We start from the raw sequence: 25,743 nt of genomic DNA on the forward strand, positions 1-25,743 counted from the left end.
AACAGGTTAATTTGCCCCAAAACGTTCATAATGAGATGTATTAACCTGTACTGTATCTCAAAAATACAATGCAAAAACACCTCTTCCTGATTCAGCCACTTTTACAGAGATTCCTCTTCATTTTGTCTACGATACACAAACATAAGAGCAGTGATGAGAGAGTGAAAGCTCCAGATCAGAGTTCAATGAAGAATTTAGTTTAAACCATTTGACTTTCAGAGGTAACTTGAGGTGAAAATGCTCCGACAGAATTAGGCCAGCCAGCTGGAAAACCCTCTCCGAAGAACAGAAACAACAAAGAAACATCCAAGCACCTGCAGAGAATACATTAGTCTGAAGGAGAACATACTATTTGTGCAGATGACAAACGACTGGATGTTTGGGTACAAATACACACATTTCATTAGGTTCATATCAATTTAAACTACACAGATATTTTAACCTCATTCAACCTGGATCTTATATCTTTCTTTACATTTCTTATATCTCTCTTTGTTTAATAGTAAGAATTATTATACATTTAATTTAGTTTGCGCTTTTCTACGCACTCATCGACTTGTCTCTATATCTGTCTTTACATTACATTCTCTTGTATTCTTTTTACATCTTATATCTCTCTTTAGATCTCTAATGACTTTTCTTTCTTATACCTCTTATGTCTTAAATCTATAACTGCATGTCTTTCTTTATATCACTTGTATCTCTTATTACTTATTTGGCAAAAAATGAGGTACTCATTCAGTTTTTGTTGTTTGACACAGAGCTAATTTTCTGCAATAATCCAAATCCAATGGAAAAATCCCATTGGCTTTCTGTTGAGGGAACAAGGGAGATGCTACCTTTAGGGTCCACGACAGAAATATGTAATTTCTGCACCACTCCAGCTGTTTGAACGTGAGATGAAAGAGTTGTATGACAGGAGAGAGGAACAAAATGCGCATTTTTCTTGCGTGTTCCTCGACTACTCACAGGGTCATTGTATCTGCAGTATATTGTATGAAACTCATCCTGTCTCCTGTGGATGGAGGCTCTGCCAAACGGCAGATGTTGAATTAGCTTTGATTCATTTAGAAGATGGATGCGTCCATCACATTGTCCCCACACGCCGCCTGATTCTTCCTGATTCAGCAGAGTCCTTCACAGCAGGCGGCGTCTGTCACCAGCTGGACTCGGAGCAGGAGAGGCTGAAACATGGAATCAAATCTGCAGAAACATGGAATAGTCTGCACATTTATCAGCATGGCTGTGTTAGTGGGGGAGATACAGGACCTGGATGGGAGGAAAGAAAGCAACATAAATGATATCAAACAATAAGATACAGTTATTTATAGTAAGTAATTAAAGGAGTTGAAAGTTAGGGAGAAAAGTCAAAGTGTACACTGCAAAATATAAGGAGGAGAAGAAGCAAGACAATGTGAAAGATGAAAACAGAGAAGAAGAGGATAAAGCAGAAAAAACTAAAGGAACGTTGATATGAAGAGAGGTAAAAATAAGAGATACAAGTGTATCATTGCAAGGAATAAAAAGTGTCAAGAACAACAATTGTATAAAAAAGTAAAATAATGAGAAAAAAAAGGTAAAGGGAATAAAATGCAGAACAGTCTGTAATTTAAACTCATCTTCTTTAAAATAAAACCCTGAAAAAGAGGAGACAGGAAGTGAGACCAAACACACCCTACACACACACACAGCTGCATGGCTCCCCTCCTGACTCCCATCTCACTGGACCGGTAACACCAGTTTGCTGACACAGCACTGTGTTACAGAATGTGTGTGTGTGTGTGTGTGTGTGTGTGTGTGTGTGTGTGTGTGTGTGTGTGTGTGTGTGTGTGTGTGTGTGTGTGTGTGTGTGTGTGTGTGTGTGTGTGTGTGTGTGTGTGTGTGTGTGTGTGTGTGTGTGTGTGTGTGTGTGTGTGTGTGTGTGTGTGTGTGTGTGTGTGTGTGTGTGTGTGTGTGTGTGTGTGTGTCTGCAGGGACAAAGTGACCATCTGGAAGTTGTGGTGGCGTCTGTTGAGATCTCCATATTAGGTTGAATACTTAAAACGAAAGTTAATTATAATCAAATATAATCAATTATATTCTTGTATAACCCACAATGAAAATGCTTCATATGTTATGGTTTTCTTTATTTACAGTATAAACAAAACACAAGTAGTTTGTTAAATTGAGTGTGTAAGGGCTATTATGGTTTATGGGTGTCACTGATAAGAGAGGAGAGACAGTTTCTTCCCTCTTCCCTCACAGCAGTACACAGGGAGGGGGGCTCCTGACTTAAGGAGAAATAGACTGAGGCCCCAAAAAGGTGTTTGTGCCATAGCCGAGAATAATATTTTAGTTCAGCACACTAGAGGTCATGACCTTTTTACACAAACATGGGAAGGTGTGTCTTATGCCATAGCCATATAATATGTCTGGTCAAGTCCAGTCCTGTACATCAGAGGCCATGCCCAGTTTCCACAAATATGGGTATGGGGAGGTGTCTTTAGGTTTTTCTGTCCTGTTTTAGCATAAAGACACTGGCAGAGAAGGAGCAAACGAGAGAGAGGGGGGGGGGGGGGTTCCCCTGGTATACTCTCTCCCTGGAGCTGGGTTTTTGCTCTCGGTAAGGTTCTCTCAAACTTGGTAAATATCTCTCGAATTTCTTTGTTGAATGCGGAGTGAATTTCTTTGTGAGAATTGTGGAATGAATTGATGTTTGTTGAAAGTTAGTACCCCGCCACCTGTGAGGAAAGGTCCTCCGAATTCATACATTCTACAATGTAGGGTAATACATGTAAAACTGTGAATTAAGGTTGCATATTAGAACATGACCACAACATGATAGGTTTTGTAGGATTGTCATGTTGTAAAGAGAGAAGGTAGAAACCCAGTATAAGTGTTCCCACTGATCCCACCTTTTGGATTGGGACAACTTAAAAGACATCTGCGCTCTCCTCTCCTGCTTAAAAGGTAAGATTGCACACTGCCACACTTAGGTAGGGCCACACCTCATTACTGATATCAAAATCCTTCGGGATCGCTTAAACAGATTTAGCGGGTCGTCTGAATTGAAACAGCAGTTAATTGAACCTGGTTCTTCAGGAGTTAATAGAGGTGAGATCTTGCTGAAGTTGGTGGATCTGAGCCAAGCAGTAAACTTACATAGACTCAATAACTTCTGTTAGGTCAATTAGTAGGTCTGAGTAATTTGCCGGAATAAATTATCAGCCCTCCCGACCCCAACACGTCTTTAACTCGGGGTGTAAATGTATGCAGGAGTCATGGTTTGTTAAAAATGTTTTTATAGTAGATTATTACGTCCTGCTGGGGAAACGCATTTTCACTCAAAATATGACGCACTACGTACCCTGCTAATGTCTGTATATCTGTATGGACATAAGAAGTTAAGACAGAATATGCAATAACTGGTTTAAATAAAATTAAATAAAATAAAGAAACTTATACAAACATAAGAAGCTAGAGCAAAGTGTTCATCTTTATCGGGGATATTTGACGTGGAGCATATAGCACAATATACCAAAACTGAAATATATGGACTTTTGTAAATGTTCTATTTCAAACCGTAGGGTCACTTATTAATCTGCGGGAATTTAAAATACTAATTACAGATTGCTTTATCTTCCTTTGGTCATCAGCACACCTTGCCAATGTGCGTTAGCATGTGTTAGCATATACAGTACAAGTGTTTTCCATTTACAAGGGCAACACATCGTTCTTATCTTAAACTTGAGAGTTTTTCCATTGCTGATGTCGATGATGTATTGTGAAGTAAAATGTGCAAAAAATGCATCTGGTGTGTGGTAAAAAAAAAAATGGCATCAAGTGACAGAACAGGTGTGTGTTCCCTCTGAAGGATTAGAAAAATATGTTCTCAGAGAGCATAGAAACTGAAGACACAAGCTTTTCTTCTTCTGGGAAATATATTCAGGTGTGTCTTCATCTGCGAAGTAGTTCCGCATAGAGCTGCTGTTTTAGCTGTGAAGGAGTGTGTGTGTGTGTGTGTGTGTGTGTGTGTGTGTGTGTGTGTGTGTGTGTGTGTGTGTGTGTGTGTGTGTGTGTGTGTGTGTGTGTGTGTGTGTGTGTGTGTGTGTGTGTGTGTGTGTGTGTGTGTGTGTGTGTGTGTGTGTGTGTGTGTGTGTTCATGCTGTGATTACAAAGCACAAACAGCAGCGGGCCTCCCTCTGGCTGTCAGGAAGAATGAGTGTGTACAGTATGTTGGGATGAATGGAGACACAAACTCTAATTCAAACTCGCTAATAATTCATCACAGTTATCAAGGTCATCCGGGGCAGGACATTTAACGAGTCGCAGACTTCCTGATTTTACCTGAGTGTCGAGTGCTTCTTATAAGGGACTACAAGAGGGACACAATTAATTATGCAATGAGTGTATATAGCAGAGAGTTAGAGGTGAGCATAAGCACCTGAGTTTTAAAGGAGTACTCCAAGATTTTAGCAAACTCGCTTATTCGCTGCACCAAAGGAGATTTAGATGAAAACATTCCGTTTTTACATATTCCTTAAATATTTATTGTCATTTAATATTGTAAAATTTGCAAAAAATTGTTTTAACTTCAACTTGTTTTATATAAATATTAGTTTTTTCATTGATCAAACTGCCCCTTTTTATTTTACATTTTGCATTCAATTGTTTTCATTGATATTGAATGGAGATTTATTAATTTAAAACAATAGGTTGTCAATCATTTGGCACAATTTTCATTAGCATAATAAATGAAACCCTATTATCATGCTCACAGTTGGGCCACGAAAACGCAGGAGAACACAATCGGTCTTATTGTCCAGACATTAAATACTCATTATTTTGCTGTTATCTCCATTCACACACATACACACGCACACACACGGTTATATGCACACACACGGTTATATGCACACACACGGTTATATGCACATACCCGCAGTGTACCTCACTTATAAAGACACATCGTTATCCAACATGCATGCAGAGAAAATAGTGTAAATCTTGCATGCCAATGTAAAAATCCACAGATTGTGTAACACACACATACAGACACATGCACACACACACACCCACACATCTGTGCTGACAGCGGGCGTTAGATTATCCGCCCCATTGGTCCTCTAAATGCCAGCTCATTGGTTAATGTTGTGAAGCTGCATGACACGCGATAGAGAGGGATAATGTGTGTGTGTGTGTGTGTGTGTGTGTGTGTGTTTCTGCCTGAGTGGGCTCAATGTTGCCTGCAGCAGCCGCTCTGACTTCCTGAAGGTCTCAGGTGCGACTCCCAAAGTTCCCTTGAGCAACACGCTCTGCCGCTCACTTTGTCGCTTCATCAGAATTGACTTTTTCCTAAAAACATCTAAAATAATCCTTCACAGAAAGGAGTTGTAGATCTTTCTTTTTACAGTTTGACTTAAAGGTCCCATGTCATGCTTTTCTGGTTATTACCCGTCCCCTTGTGTGTTATGAAGGTTTTTATGCATGTAAACGGTCTGCAGAGTCACAAACCCTCAAAGTACACCCTGTCGCGAGTAAAACTCTAACACAGAAAATACCTGTCTAGGCTGCCCCAGAACGCCTCGTTGGAGATTTCTATTTTTCCATTGTTTTCTTCCTGGGTACAGTGACATGCCCATACCCAAATGGACCCATTGGTCCAAATAGACCAATCTGTGGAGCCGTTACGTTACGTCCGCGGAGCCGTTACATTAAGTCCGTGGATTGGTCCAAATGGACCAATCCGCGGACTTCCTCACACACACACACTCAATCTTTTCTCAGGTGCAAGTTCCGCCGATTTCTCCTCCCTGAGACGGCGGGACGCGGCGAGGCTGTGAGTTTGTGTGTGAGCACACACAAACTCACAGCCAGGCTGCGGGTGTGTGTGTGTACTCGGGCTGGTTTCGGGCTGGGTTTCACTGTGTCTCGCTGTCTCGCAGACGGCCACTGGGCTCACAGGGAGGGGGGGGCAGGAGCTCCAACAAGCCGTTTAGGACAGAGAGTGAATACACATACTATACAGAGATGCTGTATGAGAAACCAATGTGAGTTTGAAAAATTGCACAATATAAATCTATTTTAGTAGACCTCAATAATGGAATTATGATCAGTAGAAATGGCCATGACATGGGACCTTTAAATATTGCATGCATAAACAGAAAATCATATATAATTGTTAACATTGCGTTTAAGTTTTAGAATATTGTTTGCTGAAATAATGTATCGTTCTATAATAATATAAATATTATTTCGGAAAACACCAAAAGAAGTAAAAGGATCTTCCAATGATTTTGATGATACTTTTTTGAATGCTACAGTGGATTACCTTGGATTTGATCTATTTGAGATACTTATACTAATATGAGTGTTTTTGTGGATATGTTAAGCGTAGAGCGCTTTAGTGGAGGGTCAAATGCAATCACCTGGGGGGAGGGGGGGGGGGGGGGCATTTCCTGATCGATCCTGGATCAATGTGGCGCCGAAAAGAACGAGCGCCCCTAAAAGGGGTCCGCTTCCCCAACAGCTGATGTGATCAGTCGTTCAATAATAGGTTATTGTTGAAGAAGTGTTTATTACTGCAGAGGGGGATTCCTTACACACACACACACACACACACACACACACACACACACACACACACACACACACACACACACACACACACTCATAATAACAGGCTGATTGAGTGTCGGATTACCTTTCGCTTGTTTTCATTGGATTACAGGCCCATTAGTATCCATGGCAACAGAACACTGGTAATCAGACTCTTAATTAGAGAAGCTGCAATCAGAGAACACACACGCAGGAAACACACACTGCAATCTCAATGTGAGTTAGTCACTTCTTGTTGATTAAGACTAATATCTGCCGTGATGGAAGCCCAGGGAGACTTTATTCAAATGATAATGTTACTTGAAAATGAAAATGTATGATAGTATTATAATATTAAGATATAGTCTTCTTCTAATCTTTGTCAAATGCTGTTTTCTTTTTCAATTGGTTAGATCAGGGATGGGTAAATGGCATACGGCCCCCACCAACTCTTTTTGCGGCCCTCAGATTAATTTATAAACAACGTAATTAATAAAAATAAGAAAAATGTTTTAATTGTTTTACTTGTAGTACTGATACCGTCCACTAGACTCCTAGTTACGTCGCGAGCTGCATACATGATTTCGGTCGGCAGCCAAATAGCACGAAATAATCTGTGATGCGTGTGTGTATTGTGTTTGTTTCCCGGGGAAACACTCACAAGAAACACCGGCTGTTGTTGTGCCTGCTGTGACATTAAGTTACCTCTTGTAATTATGCCTTTACAAGCTTAAAAGTTGTATTTATCATCTGAATTTGGCGAAACAAGTTTAATATTCTAAAAACCAAGACTTTGTTTATTTGAAATGAGATGAAAACAAACTGTCACGGACCCTGCCGTGTTATCTATGACTACTATACACTTTTCATTCATAATTTCAGCGGGAGGGGGAACAGCAGAGTGCGGGTTGACAGGTGTCTGTGTTGACATTCCCCTTATTGTGGAATAAGGGGAATGCAGAGACAGGCTACAAGTGTCTTCGGTTCAAGTTAGACAACTAATGTCTGGGTTAGTGTTCCTGACTTCATGTTTATGTCATCTTAATATTTAATCTTGATGCACACACATTTTCCGTGCTTTCCAATAGTTTAAAATAGTTTTATTCCACTGTTAAATAACCTGTTCAATACAAACATGCCACTTGTAAAAATTAAATAACATTTCTGTGAAGTGATATTTGTTTAGTGAGCTTATTAGAGGATGTTCCCTGAAAGATTGTAAAATGTCAATGAAGATGTCAGACTTAGTATATTTGTTATTAATTACATACAATACATGGAATTTGTGTGTGTGTGTGTTCCAAGTGAATCTGCGGCCCCCTGGTGGCCAGTACATAAATGATGTTGCCCCCACCACCATCCAAGTTGACCATCCCTGGGTTAGATCATTCCAGTTTGAATTGTATTTGTAACTTAAATAATGACGTTTAAATGTTCAATTGTCATTTAAAAATGCAATATTGCCAAAAAGTTTTTGTCTCAAATTCCATTTTCAATTATTCAAAAATTGTGACTTAAATAATGCTGGGAAAACATTTTCACATTTTCAATTTCATATCTTAATTCAAATGGATTGCATAGTAGTAAATACTAGTATTTAAAAATATATATCTTAGACGTTTCAGATGTATAGTTGGTACAGGTTTTAATGCATTTATTTATCTGTTTACAGTGCGGCCGAACCAACTATCACATAAATGCTGAACAAAAAAGTATAACAAGTTGTATTTTTCTCAATAAATAGGGAATGCACGTCTTATTCTATGGGTAAAATACATCCTCTCTGAGATACTCCGCTGCCATCAGGCCTTGCTTGACTGCAGAAGTTTTCCCGGTGTCAGGTTGCAGTTTTTCATCCCCTCTTAGACACAATAATTGAATTTAGACATTTTCGCAATAAGCTTTTAGTGACACAGACAAAGAGCAGCGATAAGACCAGCAACAGAAATGTGATAGTTGTTATCAGCAATTTCTGCAACCGAAAACCCTTGATGACGTCTGTTTCAGAACCATTAGACGCTCTCTGCTTGAAGAAATCATATACAAAGTTATACACATGTAAATACATTCCTTTTATTTTTCATTTAAATTGTTGCAAAGGGCAACACACAAAAACAGAGACAGTGAAATATAATACTACAAAACTTCCTTACAAAACCTCATTCTGATTAGAATAACAACTTGTAAAGAGTTCAAATGTCTTTTCACATTTTAATGGACCAATATCAGAAAACCGTAAATTAATAGTTGTGGCTAGTTATCCCACATGTTAACCTCCTGACGCCTGTTTTTTTCTCTAATTACTGGAGTTTTGAATTGCATCTCAGATTCTCTGAAGTTATCAAAGATACCAAATATGTGAGGCTGCGGTTTAGAAAATGTGTCTAATAAAGACTCTTAAGTCAAGCAAACACACACACTGAGGAAAACAGCAGCTTCACAAAATAGTTATGCAAGACAAAAAGCCTCCACACACACACACACACACACACACACACTGGACATAATGCTTGTTTGCATGTTTGCAGGATAGATGGAGCACTTTCTGCTCCGGGTCATCTGCAGGACAACAAAGCAGACATGACCCCCCGTATGTGCTGCACTGCTAATAGCAGCGAGCCCTTGAGCAAGCCACACGCTTCTTTCTCATATTGTTTAACTGCGCGAGAGAAATTAATGCATATAATTATTATCACATTATTCTAATGTGATTTGGGTTTGGGTTAGACATGTGAATATTGTCCATCAGAGTTCATTGTCTTCATTAACTATCCTTAGTTTGACATTTTTAGTTTGGGATTGTCACCTATGTCTCTCTCTCTTTGTGTGTGTGTGTGTGTGTGTGTGTGTGTGTGTGTGTGTGTGTGTGTGTGTGTGTGTGTGTGTGTGTGTGTGTGTGTGTGTGTGTGTGTGTGTGTGTGTGTGCAGTCTGTACGTCCAGGTTCAGGTGCTGTGACGTGGATACGAGTGGGGGCTCGGGGCAAAACTGGTGGAGGCTGAGGAAGACGTGTTTTCAGATCGTAGAGCACAGCTGGTTCGAATCCTTCATCATCTTCATGATCCTGCTGAGCTCCGGAGCCCTGGTGAAGAAAACACACACACACACACACACACACACACACACACACACACACACACACACACACACACACAAGCACACACAGAGACACACAAGACAGAGCGAAAGAGACAGACACACATGCAGACATGTCATATTTAATCATAAACCGTAAATACCGTACTACTAAAGTCTACTATATACCACTGTACTTTATTTTTAAACTACCTATAAGAAGTACTTTAGTATTCTTTATACTACTTCAGTTTACTTTATACTCACTGTAAGGGTTATGCCTGCTCTTATTATTGTTGACACTTGATACTTTCTGTCATTTCCCTCATCTAACAATCGTCCTTGCAAGAAATGACTCTTTGACTGCATTCCAAATGTAAAAGTAACACCCCTGCTGTGTTTAGGCCTTTGAGGACATCTACATCGAGCAGAGGAAGGTGGTGAAGGTGGTGCTGGAGTACGCTGATAAGATCTTCACCTACATCTTCATTCTGGAGATGCTCCTCAAGTGGCTCGCTTACGGCTTCAAGAAATACTTCACCAACTACTGGTGCTGGCTGGACTTCCTCATCGTAGACGTGAGTCCATCTTCTAGTTATCAATGCATTAAATGATCTGTCCTTTGAACAATAACATGTGATGATTCAACAGGGATAGTGAAGAAAGTAATGGCAAACTTCATTTAAAATAATACTGACTTAATAACAATTCTACTTCAATATACGGTCATTGACTTTACTTGTTTCTTTACTGCAGTTTACCTGAGTTTCAGTAATTCATTTTATTGAATTGCCCTGTTATGCTTTTTGGGGTTTTCCCTTTACTGTAGTATGTTATATGGGTTTGTGTGCATGTAAATGGTCTGCAAAGGTTAAAATCCCAAAGAGACAAGTGTGTTGACTTGGGCAGTGTGTGTTACAGTCGTTTTTCCTGAAGCCTTGAAACTTGCTTCACTGAAATAAAGAATCTCTATAAATAAAATGAGCGAGAGACATAGACAGACAAAGAAAGAGAGAAACAGCTTCAGGGCAGAAAATCAACCGTGGCTTTTTAACCTCTGCATACACACACAGCGATAAGTATCTTTGGACTCACACACAGACACACTCTCTCTTTCACTTCTCTGTGCCGGATTATGTGTTGGTAGAGCGACACACACACACTTTGGAAACACACCATGCATATGAAAGCTTTGTGTCTTTCTCTGGGTTTCTGTGTGTTTTCCGCCTGGCCGTCCTCAGAAATGATGAGACGTTTTTATTTGACTGCAGTGGCCTGAAGAGAGAGATGAGTTGAGTCACGGAGGTTTAAATATGAATATCTGAGACAAAAAACAGAGCAGAGTGATATTAATAGAGACTGAAAGACGCATATCTTTCACTCAAAGCTGCATTCAACAGTTTCCAAGCCACTACTAGAGGGGAGGAAAACTACATTTCAAACTAAATGAACAATTGTAAATTCTTCACAACAAAAAACTCAAAATTGGATGATTTTCATAATGTTTTGTAGTATGAGGTTTGGACTAGTATTTTTAAAATACAGGAATTTATTCTTTGATACATTACCTTGAAAAATACCAATATTACCGATACAGATAGCTTTTTATATCTTATATGTTATACTGATGTTTATTAGCATATTATCCCGATCAAATAAATACATGTATTTATAACAAATGACCAAATCCAATGGAAGTTCATAATATGTATAAAGGTGATAAGCAGTCAGGATTAGGAAATTAGTATTGAAACAACTTTAAGTATTCAGAAATAATATCCCAAAAAATGAAAATTTTGAAAACTAAAATAATAAACGACAGGATAGAATTAGAAGAATTATACATCTTATTATATGTTTGATTACAAGCCTTAGTTTTTTCTAATCTGCTCCTGTTATAATTTGCATTTTCTTTCATTATCTTGATAAATTCAACATTTCCGCAGCATAAATTTCAATCAACAAAATGTCATACTCCCCACTCAAATTCATTCCAATCATGTCTAATCAGTTTTTTTGCTCAGTGTCATTGAAACTCAACACTGTCTGTGTGGAGTGAGGGAGGTCTTACACAATGTATGGTCATATTCAAGGAAGTACAGGACGCTAAAACACAAATGAAATGTTCTGTGCTTTGGTGGTGGGTACTGTTTAAATGTGTGACTGTAGATCTCAGTGATGGGTCTGCTTGGTCAGTTCCTGTCTTTGGACCACCTCTCCACCATGCGGGTGCTGAGGACCCTCAGGGCCCTGCGTCCTCTCCGGGCCGCGTCCCGTCTTGCTGGTATCAGGGTAAGCTCCACCCGCCTCCTGCTGCCCGGGCGGGGAAATCAAGCTCTCAAGTGGTCGGGCTGAGCAGGCTGGAGACTCAACTTTGACCTAAGCTTCCAGTTTACCTGCTGCTGGAGAATAAACCTATTTTCAGATTCATTTTATGTAGGTTTTTGGGGCTTTGTTGCAGTCTCATATTTACAATTGTAACTTAGTTTTGATTTGGTTCTAGTGCAATCATTTTTTAAACATTTCCTCAATAGCACCTAAATACAATTTTTCTTCTGGTGACTGGGTTGAAATGTTTCTCCAACTCAAAGCTTTAAATTGAACATCTTTAGAAAGTTGATGCAATCATGTTGAAACATTTCCTGAAAAACACCTTAATCACAACTCCATTCATGCAATCACATAATGCTGCATGAATAAAACTCCAATTTCTAGTTATTTTGCAAAGAAAAACAGGTTGTCCTTACATCCAAAACAGGGTTAAAATGTCAGTGGCTCTAAATACTTTTTAATCTGTGTAATTTCTCACCGAAAAACAAAGTAATCATCCCTTTCTTTTACAAAGTTTGAATACATTCGGTTTATTTGGACGTCAAAGAGGAATATTAACACATTTGTCCAATTTCTTTGTCTACACAGCTTCAATTTCCCCCTTTTTTTCACAGGTCATACCTCAATTTATCATTAAAAAGGAGACTAACTCTATTTATTCCCTTTCCCGCAGGAGTTGGCTGATATTAAATCTAACAAATGTTTTCTCCTCAAATCCACAGCTCTGACTTCCTCTCTGTCTTTATCAGAGTAGAAGTTAACCGTCCTGCTTCTGTCTTCTCCTCCTCCTGTCTTTCCCTCGGTCTTTATGTGTCTATCCGCTCTACCTTTATTCCCCCTATCTCTCTCCTGCAGGTGTCGTTGGTCAGTATGGTGGCCAACACTTTGGGTTACTCAGATTTCGCCGCCATCAAGTCCCTGCGGACGCTGCGCGCGCTGCGGCCCCTCAGAGCCCTCTCCAGATTTGAAGGCATGAGGGTAAGAGTCAGTATTAATAAAACGAACACACCTGGGCGTCCATTACTGCAAGGGAAGTATAAATATCATACATTTCCTCCAAATTGTTTGGTAAAATGTTGTTTGAGTATATAAAGTATAAAAATATAAGATTATTATATTATTATGCGATATCTCATACATTAATGTACAAGCAGGATTTTACTGTTGTATGTGGTTAAGGTGGAGCTTCTTTCATTATGGATTAATCTAAAACGACTGTTTAATCTGTAAAATGGTGAAAGATTTGTCCAAACTTCCGCATTATAACACAGTTCTTAAAACATTTGTACATTATTATTCATTATTCAATGGACAGGCTGCAAAGATTATTTAAATAAAAAATAGTTTCACATTCATTTTCTGATACCCAGGTGTGAGTTTTATCCTCTATCATCTCATCCGTAGTGTCATTGTTTCCTTCTCTCTGATTGGCTCATCTCGTTTCTTCCTGTCAGTGTTCCCGAGCTTCTTCTGCAGCTTCCTCTCTTTCAGAATAACCAGTATTTCATATTTGAATGCCTCAAAGAAGGTTTTCTGTCTCATCCATCAGTATTACTATATCTCAGAGTCAGTGTCCTGCAGGAAATGTACTTTTGATTTGATACATTGACATGATACTATTAGTGAATATTTGTATATTTCTTAACTTTTAATATTTTATTTTGTGTGTCATGTATATAATGTTGCAAGCCCAGAGTATTTACTGCACCTCTGATAAAAACAAATAACCTATGTTCCTTTATAGTTTACACTTGGATTCAAAGTTTTAAAATATCATTTGATTACAAAATGACAGTTAGTTCAAACTTTCAATTTCATTTGAACTGCACCAGTACAAAGTATAAGTTGAAGCTAAGAGGTGAAATGTGAAAGGTGTGCAGGACGCTGACTCTGTGTTGCATGCTGGGAAATAAGTCTGAGCTTCCACTCTCCCATGATCGTGTCCTCTCCTCTTTGTTCGGTTAATACGATTAGCTCTGGTGTCATTTTGGAAAATGCTGTACTGCTCACTCAGCAGGGGATTCTGGGTAGAAGCAGTGCATTGTGGGCACAGTAAGGAGGTCTGGAGTGGCAGGTCGACTTAATTTTTTTGTGTTTAGTAACGACTTTAGCTGACTCAGCTCTCACTCTGAGCAGGCAGAAGAAGAGGAAGATTATTTCTCCCCAAAAATACAATAATATTAAAAAGAAAGTTTGTTCAGATTTGACCGAGCAAGGGAAGAGATCGAGTCCCTCAATATCTAAATGTTGCATTGGAGCAGCTTTATGCAGTATTCCTTGCATCCAAGATTTAAGTGATGAATTAAAGGTAGGGTAGGTAAGTTTGAGAAACCGGCTCGAGATCGCTAGAATTTGAAAATACACAACCGGAGAAAATCTGCCACTTCCTTATAGAGCCCCTCCTCCAACACACACGAACGCGCACATGACCAATGAGGGCACGAGATAAGTTTGTGCACAGATGGAAGGCTGACAGGCAGGTAGGCCATCCAGTTATTTTAGCCGGGCCGGCTAAAATGATTGGTCGTACTTTTTACAGTACTACGGCTTCCACAGATGAAATATTTTTATGGATTTTTTGTCAAAGCACTTAAGATATTCATTGCTATCGGGATGTTAAGAGCATTCCATGGAATATAACAAAAAGTGTATCTCGAGCCGGTTTCTCAAACTTACCTTCTTACTTCTATTTAATAGAACTTAAACTTACCTAACTTACTTCTATTTAATAGAAGTTTTAATAGAAAACTTTTCCACAAAATATGTTTTGTTTACAAGAAAGAGATATCCAAAGTCATTTTGGATATCTCTTAGTATCACTCCATAAATCACAAAATACTGTGATCCAAACCACACGACACAAGAGTTAGTCAAATAAATGTTTTTATGTCTGAATAATGTCAGAATAAGGTATGTTCCCAAGCTTTAGTTACAATTCAAAATCTGACATTCCAACTTTAAAGCTTGTATAAAGTCAACCTCAAAGACATAAATCAGAAAACACATTCCTCTCCAACCTGACTCCGCCCTACTACATCACTACACTATGTAGTGTTTTGCTACATATTGGACATATTGTTTCAGCTGCACTTTACAATTTGATGTGTTTTATGTGCAATAATCTCAAATAGTCAGTGTGTGTGTGAGACAGTGTCTTGTGTGTGTGACGGTGTTTTTGGCCCGCAGGTGGTGGTGAACGCTCTGATCGGGGCGATCCCCTCCATCATGAACGTGCTGCTCGTCTGCCTCATCTTCTGGCTCATCTTCAGCATCATGGGCGTCAACCTGTTCGCCGGCAAGTTCGGACGCTGCGTCAACCGCACGGGTCACATCTACGAGTCGGCCTTCGTCAACAACAAGTCCGAGTGCGAGGCGCTCAACGACACCTCGCTCTACTACTGGACCAAGGTCAAGGTCAACTTCGACAACGTGGGGGCGGGGTACCTGGCGCTGCTGCAAGTGGTGAGGAAATGTGATTTATCGCTCTTTATCATGTCGCTGAAGCTTTTATCCAAAGCGCCTAACAACGGTAAACCATGAAGAAACAAAAGAACAGCAAGATTTTGGCAAGAACATTTGCTTTGAATCAGTCCAACCATTTTATTTATTTTAAGATTTCTATTTTTGTTCTGTGTTGGGGAAAAAAAGTAAATATTTTTTTCATATTTATATTTAATATTACTTTTTCCTCATTTTTCCAAAGCAAGTTTTTACTTATTCGTGGGCATATATGACAACATAATGGTGAGAGTTGAGTATTTCCAGTTTACTTTTAACTATATACTTGTGCTACATCCCCTCCCAGTAAAAACCGTGTATCTCCAGATTTGTTCATTTTGATTTTGTTGCAAAATCGAGTTATTTTAATTAGACTAAATATCTAATAATACATAATATAATCAGAGAATAGAAAACTGTCAAGGGTTTTTTCTTACATGATTCATTTGCTGCATTTTAAGTTGCGTTCAGGCACTTTAATCACCTGCAGGGCTTAATTTGCAGCGTGGGCTGAGACTGAAACACAGACATGAACACTGAACACACTGTTCTCTTGAACACACCTCATGTACAGTTCTGAGGTACTTGTACTTTACCAGAGTATTTCCATTTCCTGTGTCTTCAATCTTCTATTACTTCTACTCAACTACATCTCAAAGGTCAATATTGTAGTTTTGACTGCACTAGTTATTTTTCAGATTGAGATCATTAATACAAAATAAAAGAATTAGTAAATACAATAAAGATAGCCATTACTATATAAGTAATTAAAATGAGCTCATCCTATTATTTGATATTCTGGTATTTCCAAAAAAAAGAAATAATTATAGCAATAATACAAATAATAACAATAATAATGCAAAATAACCATAATGTACTTACATAACACTTATAAAGGCATGCTTTTTACTGAGTATTGCTACACTGTAGTATTACTTCTTATACTTAAGTTTAAAATGTTAGTACTGGCTGCAGATGAAGATAAGTCGTCGTCGTCCAAAATTATTTAAAAAGCGTCTGTTTGAAATAAAGAGCAGAGAAAACCCTGCTCAACAACTCGAGTTCAAATGAAATCTGAGTGTATCCGTGGGAGGATTGACTTTTCTCCCCCCCCCCCCCCCCCTCCTCACCCTCTTTTCTTTCCTTCCATCCATTTGCTGTCTTCATCTTAATTTCCCTCCCACACCTGTTCTTATCGGTCTGACTTTTCCACATCTCCCTCCCTCTCTTTCTCTTTGTCTCCATTTGTCGTGTTAGATTTCACTTACTTCCTCTGGCTTCTCGCGTCCCTCTTTGTTACATTGTTTTATTCCACTTTGTGTTTCTAAATTGAACATGTATTTATAAAAGAGAGCATACCCATTAGTTTGTTTTACCTACGGTATTTTTGTTGGGAAGTCATGTAAAATGAAATATATTGTGAGATATAGCCAAAATGAATGAATAAATACATTTAATAATTAAATAAATACAATATGCAAAAAGTTATTAATAATAATAATAATAGAAAAAAGCAATTATGATAAATTACTTTTTAAAAGAAAATACAAGGAATACCTTTCAAATGTAAATAATAAATAAATAAATATACTTTTGTATGTATAATGCAGAAGAGAATGCAGGACTTTGACTTAATATTTTGTACTACTTTTTTATGTTTGATGCTTCGTTATTGATCCTCTTTAAATGTATTCTCTCTGACGTATTGCTTTGCTTGAATTTATTTTTCTTTGTGATTCTCAGTTTCGTTCTGTATTTACAACCTATAGCTTTTTTTTCCCGCTTCCCCTCCTCGTCCATTTCTTGCTTTGACTCACATCATCATCTGTTATCAAGCAGAGCATGGACAAAGCCACTAATATAAGGCAATGCAACTTCTCCTCTTTCCATCTCTCTTTGCTTCCTTTCCTTCCTTTTCTCCCCCTCTCTCTGTCGCCCACCTTGGCGTCCTGAGAGCCTCCAATCAATCAGCGTCTGAGAGGGTTTTATTTTTAGAGCGACTGCAGCCAAGTGGGAGGGAAACAGAGATGGAGGGAGGAAAGAACACATGGAGGAACATTATTTTAACTGCAAATGGAAAGAAATAAACAATGGTGAAGAGAAAAGAGTATAAGGAGTGGGGAGTTAGGGAGAACAAGTCAGAACATTTACATCTGAACGAGGGACAAAGGTAAAAAAGTCAAAAGGGAATGTAGAAATTATGAAGTTTCAAATATTTGTTAGAGAAAAAGAAAACCGATAAATCATCCCCATCTCTTAGTTTCGTGAGTTTTTCTTTTTTTGTATAGCTGTGTTTAAAAAAAGAAATATTCTGCCCGTTCTGTAACATTTTTACTGTATTATCTTGAAATTAAAATGATTTACGATATTACCTAATAACATTTATTTAAAAAACAAAAACATTGGGAAGAATAAGGAAAAATAGACAAATGTTCTTTATTTATTTTGGATTTATTAACATTTAAAGACAGAAGTAATAAAAAAAGTAAATGTATAAGAAAATCATTTTAAATATATATTTTTGACATTGGTGATGTAGCAATAAATAAAGTGCTGATGTGAACAAAAATGTAATTTAAAAAATGAGGATTATCAAGGAGAAATAAACTTGAGAGTTGCCAAGGCAACATGTCGCTCTCATCGTGTTTGGCTGGTCGCTCGGCAACAGTTGGCGGGAGCAACCCCTCCATCAGCATCTGGAAATAACTCCACGCTGCAAAAAATAAAATATGAAGAGAAAATAAGAAAACAGGAAAAGAAATGCAGGGAGAGAGGATTTATAGACATCTGTGACTCTGACATATCCAATTAGTGCTGTCAACTCTTTTTTGACTGAAATTCAAATTCAAATAGTTTTATTGACAGGACCATTATGACACACAGTAGTGCCAAAGCACCATTTAAACAGACACCTATACATAGACCTATGGGTTAAACCGTTGTGTATACATCCATCAAAAGAATGAAGGTATTTTCTTTTCACCTTTTTTGCATAAAGCATAAATTCAACAAAAAACACTTACATAACTTTTGATTATTGTGCAGGAGACAACATTCCTTACAGTGATCATGAAGTTTTAAACTAAATATATATATATTTTTTTAAATCCCTTACACATTGATATGATGATATTCATAGACATATTCGTAGTGCACTGCAACATGTTGTCTATGTGTAGGTCCTGCATTCAACATTTCACTTAAAAGCAATTTCAGAAATAAATCTTGTGGAGTAGAAATATAAAGTAGCAAAACATGAAAATACTTAAGGAGAGTACAAGTATCTTAAAGCTGTCCTGAAGTATATGTCAGTATTTACCTGAAACAGTCTCCAGGTCCGTAAAAAATAAAAGAGCTGGTCATCTTTTACAGCGTACAGCCTTTCTCTCACATCCCACTGAACATAATAACAACAGGTGGTAACCGTGGCGATGGGCTGGTTTCAGGTGTGATTGATGGACAGCGCGCACCCCCTCAGAATAAAGTGTCTCTGAGGAAGGAAGTCCATTTAAGGGCGTGTTGATCCTTCATTGATCAAAACAACGTCCCCGTTTCCATAGCGGCTAATTTCCTGCTAAAAGGAGAGAGTGGCTTTTATTCACTTTCTCACTTTAAGTGCAGAAAGTGTGCAGCACGTCGTCTTGGTGACGGAGGAGCAGAGAAACTCACATTTTACACACAGAGGCAGAAAATCCTGCAGTAGCAAGTTACTGCAGGAATATTACACAAAAGGGCTGAAATGAACATACACTATACGAACAAAATAATGTGGACACCTTTATTTTCATCCTTCTTTTCCATAAAAAACATTTATATGATAGATGCACAATTAACAGTATAATTGTAATGTGTCTAATTCATATGTATTATCTTTTTTGAATGACAAATTAGATTTAAAAGGAAAAATATCAAGCATTTTGCCCTTTTTAGTTTATCCTGTTGTCAGATTGATTTCACCACCACTGCAATATATTATATATATGATATTAATTATATCACCACAGCTGGCACCATTTTTATTTCTTTATTTTTGTGTGTTTGTTCTCAAGGCAACCTTCAAAGGCTGGATGGACATCATGTATGCAGCGGTGGATTCACGAGCTGTAAGTCCAAGATTCTTTATTTGAATTTGTTTGTACAATTGTGAGGTTGTATTCTCATGTCATCATACTGCGTGTGTCTGTTTTGTGATTTTTTTGCCTGTTTTTAATATAAAATTATCTGTAAATAAAAACTCATAATATATTAAAAGACTATAATTGCAGAAAATTACAAAACAGTCAATAAAGTATCTTTTTAAGTGGAATAAAAACATGGAAAAAATATATACATAAAAAAATCGATAAAGTCAAGATATTAAAACATATGGGGAAATAAAGCTTATGAATTTAAATATTTTTCATTTTTAACATAATGCTGTTGAATAATAACTAAACTATAATAAAGATGGCATGATATTAGTTGATGTGAAAACATTTAAAATAAGACGGAAAGTAATGAATTTAAAGCTGAAATGATATGACTATTAAAGGTCAACATGATGTTTAGAAGGGTGTGTATTCCTTTTATTAAATGCTGTTATTCCCTGTCAGGTGGAGGAGCAGCCCATCAAAGAGATCAATCTGTACATGTACCTTTACTTCGTCATCTTCATCATCTTCGGCTCCTTCTTCACCCTCAACCTCTTCATTGGAGTCATCATTGACAACTTCAACCAGCAGAAACGAAAGATGAGTACCACAGAGGGAAAACAGAAATAATACTCGTAAAAAAGCTTAATAAATAATACACAAAGACATGTTTTCACACCGAAGAACTGATGCTTTTCATATGAACATAAAATACATATTTCTCTTAAATATTGATCATATTTTAGAACAGACTGAACTATTGTGACAAGACCAATGGACCACATATAAATACATCTGTGCACAAAAATATGAACGCATCACTTTTGTTTTTGCTCCCATTTTTCACATGGTTAAATGTAATAGCTAAGACTTTTCATATGCACGCGAAAGACTTGTTTTTCTCAAAGTAACTATGGTCACTAATTTAGGCCTTTTATTTTGAGAGCCCCAAGCACACAGGCTTGATAATCGTAGAAATACAAAGGGCTTTACTTGCACAAGTTTCTTGATTTACCATTTTAGTCATTTAAGATCTGTTTTCATTCATCATGGGATGATAAGACAATGTTTTGAGGCAAATTGTTTCTGTAAAATAACAGTTTTTGCTGTTTGTCTCTTCACTTAGGAGGACAGGACATCTTCATGACGGAGGAGCAGAAGAAATATTATAACGCCATGAAGAAACTCGGCTCCAAAAAACCTCAGAAACCCATCCCCAGACCTACGGTACCCACACACAGTTTACTGTCTTTATTTGAAAGACACGTCCTAATCAGAGGAAGTTAAGAATAAAGGCTTGTCTCAGCCAATGATGCATAAGAAAAATATATTTAAAAGAAAAAGCTAAAGAATCTGTTTTTCTGTGCAGAACTCTGTGCAGGGCTTCTTCTTCGACCTGGCGGGGAAGCAGGCCTTCGACATCATCATCATGGTGCTGATCCTCTTCAACATGATCACCATGATGGTGGAGACGGACGAGCAGTCCCCGCAAATGGAGTACATCCTGAACAACATCAACCTGGCCTTCATCATCGTCTTCACCTTCGAGTGCTTCGTCAAGATTGTGGCGCTGCGCTGCTACTTCTTCACCGTTGGCTGGAACATCTTCGACTTCGTGGTCGTCATCCTCTCCATCGTCGGTGAGGAAAAACTGAGTATCCAGGGGCAACAAACAAAAATAGAGTATTATTAGCACGTGAAAATATTTTCTACATAACATAACATTAGATTAGAATTACTTTATTGTATCCAAACTGGGAAATTGTTTTGTTACAGCAGCATGTTGACAATGCATTGCACAAAAGTGCATAATCAAATTAAGTACAAATTCAAATAACCAGTAAATATATACATATCAACAGCCAGAGACATATATAGAAATAAGTATTTATTTTTATATATTTAAATTCAATAATGAAGGCACATAAGGCACATCCACAGGGGCAATGTAGTTGCGAAAAAATGAAATATGCACAAAAGAAAATATTTTCATGTCTGAAACATAGCAAATACATTATGGTTAATACAGTTATTGTTTCCATCATTTGTACACTGACTAAAACAGACAGGAAATAGAATGGATAGAACGGAACTGGTTGGATACACATTCCACAGAATATTCAATTATAAGTAATAATAGTAAAATAACAAAATGATATCATAAATAATAGTAAAACAGCCAGGAAATTTGTATTAATCAATCAAATTAAGGTTAATAATATATCCCAATATCACAAATGTCCCATTTGTCTCAGAGGGGTTTACAGTGTATACAGTATACGACACCCTCTGTCCATAGACCCTCTATTTATGCTTAGAGAATTGTACTGCAGTAATAATAATTAGTCATTATATTATTATTTTTATTTCACAGTAAAAGATCTGAATACTTCCTCCACCACTGTATATATAGAGCACAACGCGCCTGTGTGTGCACGTGTGTGTGTGCATGTGTGTGTGTCTGCCTCAGAATCATCTGGCAGCTAAGTGTCCATCCGCTGGCCTTGATGTTTCCCTGCACCAAGGTCCTGTGTGCTCATAACACACACACACTTCAAACACACATGATACACACACCTACCTAAGCAGGTCATTTAGCTATCAGTGTTGTGACAGGCCTGTGTGTGTGTGTGTGTGTGTGTGTGTGTGTGTGTGTGTGTGTGTGTGTGTGTGTGTGTGTGTGTGTGTGTGTGTGTGTGTGTGTGTGTGTGTGTGTGTGTGTGTGTGTGTGTGTGTGTGTGTGTGTGTGTGTGTGAGTGTGTAAGTGTGTGTGTGTGTGTGTGTGTGTGTGTGTGTGTGTGTGTGTAAGTGTGTGTGTGTGTAAGTGTGTAAGTGTGTAAGTGTGTAATTAAGTGTGTGTGTGGCCCGAGGGAGGTGAAGGTAACAGCAGCAATCAGACCTGCCAGAGGGCGCTCCCTGTGGGCAAATCAAACGTGATTGACCTGTTAAACCAGAGTGTGTGTGTGTGTGAGGGAGGGAGGGGTCAGGAGGGGGGGGGCTGATGTACGGCGCGATGGTGATTCCCTCTTGACTCCCCCCCGCTCATCACCCATAACTCAGCAGGGGAGACGGGGGAAAGATGGAGGCATGGGGGGGTCTGTTTTATCACTCCGGGGTAACAGGGAGGAGACGGATGAGTTACGGTGTTTGACTCGCTGTTAGTGCGCAGACACAGCTCATTTCTCCACATCCAATCACTCACGCTGTAATCATAAAGACGGAAACATCTGAACGGAGAGCTTTTAGATGATGTAACTCACAGAAATGTCCTCAAATAAAAGAAGATCAACTAATAGTCCTCTGCCAATCGATTTCAGCCCATTTAGTTCCTCCTGTGCGTCTCTGCAGATACACATCCTGCAAGAGACCCTTTAAAAGTCATATGTACTCCTAAAAGATCATTTGTATATTAATCACACTCTCCATGATACCTTCAATTCTTGAAGAAAACTTTTATTGCATTATTGAAGAATCACAAACGCTATGCAAACATCTGTTTACACACGCTTACACCACTCATGCAGTATAATCCAAGTCTCATTCATCCAGCTGAATGCCAAACATAAATGTAGTTATTTATTCCTTTTTCTGTTTTTCAGGTATCGTTCTTGCGGACATCATTGAGAAGTACTTTGTGTCACCAACGCTGTTCCGAGTGATCCGGTTGGCCCGTATCGGACGTGTTCTGCGGCTCATCCGAGGCGCTAAGGGCATCCGGACGTTATTGTTCGCCCTCATGATGTCCCTCCCCGCGCTCTTCAACATCGGGCTCCTCCTCTTCCTTGTTATGTTCATCTACGCCATATTTGGCATGGCGAACTTTGCTTACGTGAAGCGCCAGTCAGGCATCGATGACATGTTCAACTTCGAGACATTTGGGAACAGCATGATCTGTTTGTTCCAGATCACCACCTCCGCGGGGTGGGACAGCCTCCTGAGCCCCATCCTCAACAACTCGCCCGAGGAGTGCAACGCCAGCATCCCCCACACGGGGACCACCGTGAAGGGTAACTGCGGCAACCCATCGGTGGGCATCACCTTTTTTGTCACCTACATCATCATCTCCTTCCTCATCGTGGTGAACATGTACATCGCCATCATCCTGGAGAACTTCAGCGTGGCCACGGAGGAGAGCACGGAGCCGCTGAGCGAGGACGACTTTGAGATGTTCTACGAAGTTTGGGAGAAGTTCGACACCGAGGCCACGCAGTTCATCGAATACGCCAAGTTGTCCGATTTTGCAGACACGCTGTCAGAGCCTCTGCGCATCAGCAAGCCTAATAAGATCAAACTAATCTCTATGGACCTTCCCATGGTCAGCGGGGATAAGATCCACTGCCTGGACATCCTCTTTGCATTCACAAAGCGCGTCCTGGGCGAGTCAGGAGAGATGGACGCCCTAAAGCAACAGATGGAAGAGAAGTTCATGATGGCAAACCCATCCAAGATCTCCTACGAGCCGATAACAACGACTTTGAGGCGAAAACAGGAAGACGTGTCGGCCGCCGTGATCCAAAGGTGCTATCGGAGGCACCTGATTCGGCGGCAGCTGAAGGCCGCCTCTTACTTGTACCGCCAGATCACGACACCTCGGCACGCGGGGGGTGAAGCAGAAGAAGGAAGCGAGGGGGTGTTGATGGACGACGCACCTGAGAAAGAAGGGTTGATTGCCGCCATGATGAGGGAAAACTATGGCTCGAGTTTATTAGCAATGGAGTGCTCTGAGACTATTTCCGCAACCTCCTCCCCGCCATCCTACGACAGTGTGACGCGAGCCACATCGGAGATATTTCACCCGCTCGCCGCCAAGACAGAAACTATTGCCATTGACATCCAGGGCAGCGAACCAAGCGAACAATTACCGTCGTTGGACAGACAGCAGGACACCGTACCATAGCGCGAAGCAAAAAGCAAAAAAATTCTAGTTTTGGGTTTGTCCTTTGTTTACTGAATGTACCATAGCTGAGAAACGCTGAGGAAGGCGGCAAAAAGGGAAGCTATGAGCTAGGAGGAGTTGCTTAAAAGAACAAAGAGGAATATTTACTACCTTTAATGTTATTTCCTGTTCCCTGTGGAGATTCCTGCGCGCATTTTGGGAGTTTCTCAAAGGGAACTGCAAAGACGGAGAGGAAAACCCTGTCTGCCTTTGTTGGAGTAAAAGACACAAGATCCCTTCTTGGATCATTCAACTGGAGTCGAGGGTTCGCAAAACAATGACTGACCTTTGACCTCAGCTACAACTATATCAGATGTATCCATCATTTATTGGCCTGGGGGGGTTTGTGCATTCCCGCAGTTGATCAATATCCTCAGAGTATGCCTGGCCGTAGGAGGGGCGGTGTTCCTGGTGGTGTTTCTCGAAACTTTCTGACTGACTGAGACTCGAGAGGAGGGAAAACAATGAATTTTAACAAATGTTTTCGTAGTAAAAAGTATAACTTTGTTGATGTTACCAGTCTTTTAATAGCGGTACGATTATTACTATTTTTTATATTTTTTAGAGTAAGTTGACCATAAAAAGCAGTATCTCTCTTTGGATTTCAGATTGGCACTAGCCTTGAGAGAGTGGCTGAACTACCACTTTGTAATAGACGAGAGGAGAGGGTGCGGTCAGGATGAAAACTAAAACCTGAAAAGCAACTTCATCAGTTTTTTGTTGGGAGTTTTTTGCACTTTAAGTTTACATGTGCTGTCACTTTACCACACCTGGGCAAAGACACATTGAAAAGGGGCCAGGGATGTATTTATTTTTCCTCTGAAAACCTTTGAGATAACACCAAAACAAAATGAATACAAGTGCACAATGAGGTTTTCTACACACTCTTGGACTCTTGCAACGTGTGTTTTGCCCTGGTGGTGAACATCTTCTTTTCTGTCCGTTTTTACGCCGCTGGGTGATTTGTCGAAAAGTCCTTCTCAAACTTTACGAACAAAGTGGAACAGAAAACTCATATTCCAGCTGCATTATTACAGAGCATGAGAAAATAAATAAAGTTTACTGACTTGTAGTCAAAGCTAATCCATGACGTTGGATTTGGCTAGAATACAGTTGTCCGTTATGTTGTCAAAAGTTGAGTAAAATGCCATTAAACCCTAGTTTATCAATTTCATTTATTCTTATGCACCTTTATCAAA

At 39.1% G+C, this 25,743-nt stretch overlaps 1 protein-coding gene across 1 annotated transcript in view; it reads left to right on the forward strand.

Moving 5' to 3' along the window:
• Positions 1 to 24,599, forward strand: part of LOC117498181 (sodium channel protein type 4 subunit alpha-like) — a 141,850-nt gene extending 117,251 nt beyond the window's left edge. The window contains exons 24-32 of the mRNA XM_034150267.1: positions 9,505 to 9,659; positions 10,054 to 10,227; positions 12,836 to 12,958; positions 15,167 to 15,442; positions 19,528 to 19,581; positions 20,071 to 20,212; positions 20,735 to 20,835; positions 20,978 to 21,248; positions 23,208 to 24,599. Coding sequence (XP_034006158.1) covers positions 9,505 to 9,659; positions 10,054 to 10,227; positions 12,836 to 12,958; positions 15,167 to 15,442; positions 19,528 to 19,581; positions 20,071 to 20,212; positions 20,735 to 20,835; positions 20,978 to 21,248; positions 23,208 to 24,505 — 2,594 coding nt within the window. The 3' untranslated portion in view covers positions 24,506 to 24,599. The remainder of the gene's footprint in view (positions 1 to 9,504; positions 9,660 to 10,053; positions 10,228 to 12,835; positions 12,959 to 15,166; positions 15,443 to 19,527; positions 19,582 to 20,070; positions 20,213 to 20,734; positions 20,836 to 20,977; positions 21,249 to 23,207) is intronic.
• Positions 24,600 to 25,743: the final 1,144 nt, after the last annotated feature.

Source organism: Trematomus bernacchii, unplaced genomic scaffold (genome assembly GCF_902827165.1).
Source record: "Trematomus bernacchii unplaced genomic scaffold, fTreBer1.1, whole genome shotgun sequence".
Taxonomy (NCBI): Eukaryota; Metazoa; Chordata; class Actinopteri; order Perciformes; family Nototheniidae; genus Trematomus; species Trematomus bernacchii.